General features: G+C 49.3%; 1 protein-coding gene across 1 annotated transcript in view; it reads left to right on the top strand.

Annotated features, from left to right (window-relative positions):
• LOC107299896 (nuclear mitotic apparatus protein 1-like) overlaps nucleotides 1-6,677 on the top strand; it is a gene marked incomplete at its 5' end in the record, with an annotated part of 19,250 nt that overhangs the window by 1,976 nt on the left and 10,597 nt on the right. The window contains 2 exons of the mRNA XM_015829240.1: nucleotides 2,517-2,627; nucleotides 3,967-4,185. Of these exons, the coding sequence (XP_015684726.1) occupies nucleotides 2,517-2,627; nucleotides 3,967-4,185 (330 nt within the window). The remainder of the gene's footprint in view (nucleotides 1-2,516; nucleotides 2,628-3,966; nucleotides 4,186-6,677) is intronic.

Genomic DNA, 6,677 nt, shown 5'->3' with positions numbered 1-6,677 from the left:
GGAGGATTTTTAAACTGGGTTTTTTAGAAATTTTAATTATCACAACACAAAAATTTTGGTTTTAATTTGGTTTTATTCGGTGGGGTGTGTGGGTCTTTCTTTGTTTTAATAATGTTGTGAGCCGCCCTGAGTCCTTCGGGAGAAGGGCGGGATATAAATTGAAATAATAAATAAATAAATAAATAAATAAATAAATAAACTAGACATACCCAATTCCAGCATCCTTTCCTTGTATGTTTTAGCCTCCAGTCCCCTAATCATCTTTGTTGCTCTTCTCTGTACTCTTTCTAGAGTCTCAGCATCTTTTTTACATCGCAGTGACCAAAACTGGATGCCGTATTCCAAGTGTGGCCTTACCAAGGCCTTGTAAAGTGGTATTAACCCTTCGCGTGATCTTGATTCTATCCCTCTGTTAATGCAGCCCAGCACTGTGTTGGCCTTTTTGGCAGCTGCAGCACACGGCTGGCTCATATCTAAGGGATTGTCCACTAGGACTCCGAGATCCCTCTCACAGTTACTACTATTGAGCAAGGTACCCCCTAGGCCTATACTATACCTGTGCATTTGGTTCTTCTTGCCTAAATGTAGAACCTTTACTTTTTTCACCCTTGAATTTCATTTTGTTAGATAGCGCCCAGTGTTCAAGTCGCACCGTATTTATGCGATGCCTTCCTGTTGGCTGATTGTTGTGTTGATGGCTGGCTTTTCTTTCCTTGTTGCCTCCAAGCCCTCAGCTCCCAAATACCTGATAAGCTGGTGATAAATCAGCACTCTTGACTGACAAGGGGCCCTTTTCCCAGGCTTCCATCATTTCACTGGCTATTTTGGTCCCTGCTCAGCCGACAATCTTAGTAGCTGTGAAGTTGAATTATGCCCTTGTTCATTGCAATGTGAGGCTACCGATGAGCTCGGGTCTGCTCGTCTGACCGCTTTGCTTGTGTTCTTGCCGTCTGGTGGTTAGCGTCTTCCCCGTCTGTCCTACATAGTCACAGGGACAGTCCATGCAGGGGACCCGGTAGATTACATCGGAAGTATCTCCTGCCTCCAAGTGATCTTTACAATGCATGATTTGTCCTCGTGTGGTAGCCTCTGGGCGTTGCGATGCAAAATATATTTGCCTTCATTCATGAAAAACGCGACAGCCGAACTTCCTCATAAAGCTAAAATAAAATAACAACCCACCCCTAGCAGCTGACCTAAATGGATTTCATTCCTCAAAGTCAGCTGAAACGAATCCAGAGGTTTTCAAGAAAAGATTGGAGAACCGTACTTATCCAGGATGGTAGAGGGTCTCCTGCTTGAGCAGGGGTTGGACTAGAAGATCTCCTAGGTTCCTTCCAGTCCTAGGAGTCTATGATTTAGATACTGTAAGATACATATGAGAGAGAGAGAAAAGATAATTTTCCAGAAGGAACAGATTGGATGGATGGATGGAGATGATGGTAGGTAGAGATAGGTAGGTAGGTAGGTAGGTAGGTAGGGAGAGAGAGAGAGAGAGAGAGAGAGAGATGGATAGATAGATAGATTGGTAGATAGATAAATGGATAGATGGATGGATGGATGGTAGGTAGAGATGGATGGATGGTTGGATAAATCAATAGATCAGTGGATGGATGGATGGAGATGGTAGGTAGAGATAGATGATAGATAAGATAGATTGGATGGATGGGTGGATGGATGGATGGAGATGGTAGGTAGAGATAGATAGATAGATAGATAGATAGATAGATAGATAGATAGATAGATAGATAGATAGATAGATAGATAGATAGATAGGGATGGATGGATGGATGGATGGATGGATGGATGGATGGATGGATGATAGAGACAGACAGACAGATCAGATCAGCCTGCCTCCCAAGAGTTGTGAGTGCTCCATCACTGGAGGCTTTAAAGAAAAGACTGGACAGCCATTTATCTGGAATGGAACAGGCTCTCTGCCTTGAGCAGAGGGCTGGACTAGAAGATCTCCAAGGTCCTTCCCAACTCTGTTATTCTGTCTCTATAAGCCAAGAGGGAAGGGGCCTGGTGAAGCTCTGGGGGGAGGGGCAAGGTTCCCATCCCGTTGGGACCTCCGGAGAGAAGGATTGACCCGGGGCCACCCTCTTCCTTGCTTCCTCAAGGACAGGGCCCCAGGGGAGCATCTTCTCTCTGAAAGCCCCCCACCGGTGAGCTGAATTGCTTCGAAAGTCATCACCAACCTCTTGAATTGGGCCCAGAAGCAACTGAGCACGTCACAGCTGCTTGATCTTTTAACGTGGGTCGGTCCCGCCCTTCTTGCGAGGCCGAAAGGGAAACGAAGAGCCCTGGGGGAGGGGTCTGTCTGAGCCCCCGGAGAAAGGGGGCTGAGGTCCGGAGGCAGGAGGAGAACTCTGCGTCCTGCCGGACCTGACGTTGAAGCCTTCAATCCTGGAGCGGAAGGAACATCCAAAGAGGCCCGGGGGCCTGAGTGGGCTCGGAAAGAAGGGACGCTTCCCTCTCTGAGATGGTGTGAGTTGTGCCTCCCCCCTCCGCAGGCGCGTGAAGAGGAGCTCCGTTCGGAGATGAAGCAGCTGAAGGAGAAGACGGCGGACCTCCAGGCCCAGCTGGTGCAGAAGGAACAGGCCGCCGAGCATTACAAGGCTCAGGTAGGACCCCGGGCGTCTGCCGCCATCTCCCCCACCCCATGCCAGGGGGAAGGGAGGGCTTGCAGGAGGGACCCCCTTGATGAAAGCTCAAGGGGGTCGGGTCCGCTGACAACTCACACTTGCAGTTCACTGTCACCCGGTGCCAGCCTGCCATCGGCTCGGTGTGAGGAGGGAGGATTCAAGGGAAACTAAAAGTTCACTGCATCTGCCCTGAGATGCTGCTTCAAGGTCAACCGGCTGGGATCGTTGATTGTTCGAAAAGCAGCTAAGGGAAGGAAAAGTTAGACAGTTCCAGCTTTGCATTCCTGTAATTCACTTGAGGTGTAGTAAACCATGGCTTTTCAACCAGTGGTACGGGTTCCACCTGTGGTACTTTGGCACCTGGCATGCAACCATCCTAGAAAAGTGGTAGCGGGGGAGGGGAATGGGCTGAACCGGGGGCAGCACCGCACAAGCCTGAGCGAGAGACGGCTGGAGCTGCAGGGCTGTCAGGGCTCAGTGGAAGCGCCAGGATCAGCGCCAGGATCCAGCTGGAGCTCGGTGCTGATCCTGGTGCTTCTGCTGAGCCCAGAAGAAGCGCCGATCAGCTGGAATGTTGCAGCCTCTCCAGGGTCTTGTGATTTACCTTCAGATGCTTGGCAACTGATTCATATTTATGACGGTCCCAGTGTCCCAGGGTCATGTGAAGGGACCAAAACCTGCTGCAACCACCCAGCAGACGGGGGGGGAATAAAAACCAAACACCCCCCCACCCCACCCCCACTGCCAATCCCCAACAGAAATGCTCACAACTATGGAAACCTCGGACAGGAGGAAGAGCGCAGCCGGGCGGGCAGGCAGGTGTCTTGCTCGGCTGTGGCTTGGGGGGCACTTTTTTCAGTGCCATTGTAACTTCGAACAGTCACTAAGCGAACTGTTGTAAGTCGAGGACTACCTGTACTTCATCAGTTTTTTCCTTTTTGGAGGGGGGGGTCATCAAGTTTTGGACACCTTGCTAGGCGACTGGTGGTACTCGGATGTTGCCATATCCTAAAAGTGGCACAGTGGGTGAAAAGGTTGAAAAGCCCTGAGATATAGGGCTGACTAACAACTAGACTACATTTCCCAGAGGCCACCTCTTAAGGAGGCAGCGTTTAACCCTTTCAATGCTAAATGCTCTAACACAGTTCTCAATTCCTAAGCTAGCTATATAATGGACCAGATCTACAATGGGTGAAAAGGTTGAAAAGCCCTGTAGTAAACTATACCTTTCTTGGCGCCCGGAGCTGAGGGTCGTGGCTCCTACTGAGAGGGTCAAGCCGAGGCCGGGCTGAGCGTTGCCCCTTTTCTGTGCCCGCAGATGGAGAAGGCGAAGATGCACTACGACGCCAAGAAGCAGCAGAACCAGGAGCTGCTGGAGAAGCTGAAGGGCCTGCAGCACCTGGAGAAGGAGAACGCCGAGCTGAAGGCCGAATCGGAGCGCCTGGCCAAGGAGTTGCAGCGCACGGCCCTGCAGGCCACCGAGTCGGAGCTTAGCCTGAAGACCCTCACCAGCCAGGTCCGGGTCCTGCAGGCGCAGGTAGGCACGACGGCCAGCCGGGCGGGTCTGCTTGGGGGGCGAAAGACCAGCGATACATCGTTTTAATAATAATAATGATGATGATAAAGTTGGAAGGGACCTTGGAGGTCATCTAGTCCAACCCCCTGCTTAGGCAGGAAACCCTACACCATTTCGGACAAATGGCTGTCCAGTCTCTTCTTAAAAACTTCCAGTGTTGGAGCATTCACCGCTTCTGGAGGCAGGTGGTTCCACTGGTTAATTGTTCTAACTGTCAGGATTCCTTAGTTCCAGGTTGCTTCTCTCCTTGATTAGAAATACAGAATAGAATAGAAGAGAAGAGAAGAGTTGGAAGGGACCTTGGAGGTCATCTAGTCCAACCCCCTGCTCAGGCAGGAAACCCTATACCATTTCAGACAAATGGCTGTCCAGTCTCTTCTTAAAAACTTCCCGTGTTGGAGCATTCACCGCTTCTGGAGGCAGGTTGTTCCACTGGTTAATTGTTCTCACTGTCAGGAAGTTTCTCCTTANAGAAGAGAAGAGAAGAGTTGGAAGGGACCTTGGAGGTCATCTAGTCCAACCCCCTGCTCAGGCAGGAAACCCTATACCATTTCAGACAAATGGCTGTCCAGTCTCTTCTTAAAAACTTCCCGTGTTGGAGCATTCACCGCTTCTGGAGGCAGGTTGTTCCACTGGTTAATTGTTCTCACTGTCAGGAAGTTTCTCCTTAGTTCTAGATTGCTTCTCTCCTTGGTTAGTTTCCACCCGTTGCTTCTTATCCTGCCTTCAGGGGCTTTGGAGAACAGCTTGACTCCCTCTTCTTTGGGGCAGCCCCTGAGATACTGGAAGACTGCTGTCCTGTCCCCCCTCATCCTTCTCTTTGTTAAACTAGACATCCCCAATTCCAGCAGCCTTTCCTTATATGTTTTAGCCTCCAGTCCCCTGATCATCTTTGTTGCTCTTCTCTGCACTCTTTCTAGAGTCTCAACATCTTTTTTACATCGTGGTGACCAAAACTGGATGCAGGATTCCAAGTGTGGCCTTACCAAGGCATTGTAAAGTGGTATTAACTCTTCCCGTGATCTTCATTCTATCCCTCTGTTAAGATCACGTGAAGTATTAATACCACTTTACAAGGCCTTGGTTTTATTTTTTAAAACTTTTTTTTCAAATGATGGTTCCACTTAAATTTCAGACTTTGCGTCCAAGGGCAGGTAGTCCCACAGTGGATCCCAAAATTTCCATTGCCAAGCGAGACAGTTGTTGTAAAACTGTTGCTGCGTGTATCGTCCACTGTTGCAAAACTGCTAATGTCTCATATTTGGTCAAAGAACGTCAAAGTTCATTGGGATAAATGGATCAAAAGATGGTGAATGGGTGAAATGAGAGCCACGGAGAGGAATGCCATTGTAAATATTCATTTTCTTTTTAAAAAACACATCCAGTAACATCTTGCTTTCTTACACCCAAGAGTAAGCATTCATGCATTTCCAGAAAAGGAGAGAAAGAAGAATCACTAAAAGAGAGAAAATAAAGGATAACAGAAAAAAAAAAAGAAAAAAGCTCTTAAATATTCGAACGGACGTATGAAGATTAAAAACTTAGAAATAATGAATTACTACAGCTGGCATAGTATTTATTTATTTATTTATTGAATTTATATCCCGCCCTATCTCCCTTACGGGACTCGGGGCGGTGAACAGGCAATAATAAAAACCACAATAAATATACACAAATTTCTGTTCTAAAATCAAATTAAATAACAGGCCTGCTCTAAAAGTACCCCATACAAAACCCCCACTAAAACATAATCAAACTACGCCAGGCCGGCTGCACGGAATAGATGAGCCTTCAGGGCTCGGCGAAAAAGGCGAGCTGCCCCGTTTTACGACCTTTCTTGGCACGGTCGTTAAGGGAGTCGCTGCAGTTTTAAAGTTACTCAGACGGTTGTTAAGTGAATCCGGCTCCCCCATTGACTTTCCTGGTCAGAAGGATGCAAAAGGGGGGGGGGGTCATGTGACACCACAACCGTCATAAGTGTGAATCTGTTTCCAAATGTCCGAATTGTGATCCTGTGACTGGGGGGGGGGGAATGGTGCAAAGATCCAGTTGCCGGTCACTTTTTCCAGTGCGGTTGCAACTTCAAGTGGTCACTAAACGAACGGTGCTGCGTTGAGGACAACCTTCGGCAGGAGTTCTGCATTGAGATGTGCCCCATGGGCTCTGTGGTGGGTCTGCCAAGCCTCTCCTTCCCTCTCTGGGGCTTCTGCTTCTAATTCTACCCATACTCCCCCCCCCCCTCTAGCTGGACTTCTCGGACCGGCAGCTTCGGGAGCAGGGCAAGGTCCAGGCGGCCCTGGAGAGCCTGAAGGGCCGGGAGTCCTTCAAGCAGAGCTCGGCCAACATCAGCAGCGACAGCCTGGACCTGAGCACCAGCGATGAAGGGCAGCCCCTAAACTCCACCAGGTAACGGCCGCATCCTGGCCTCCTCCTCCTCCTCCTCCTCCTCCTCC

This window comes from Protobothrops mucrosquamatus, unplaced genomic scaffold (genome assembly GCF_001527695.2).
Source record: "Protobothrops mucrosquamatus isolate PMUCROS unplaced genomic scaffold, P.Mucros_1.0 scaffold5680, whole genome shotgun sequence".
NCBI lineage: Eukaryota > Metazoa > Chordata > Lepidosauria > Squamata > Viperidae > Protobothrops > Protobothrops mucrosquamatus.
Note: the sequence above shows the minus strand (reverse complement) of the source record. Positions and strands in the feature narration are given on the sequence as shown.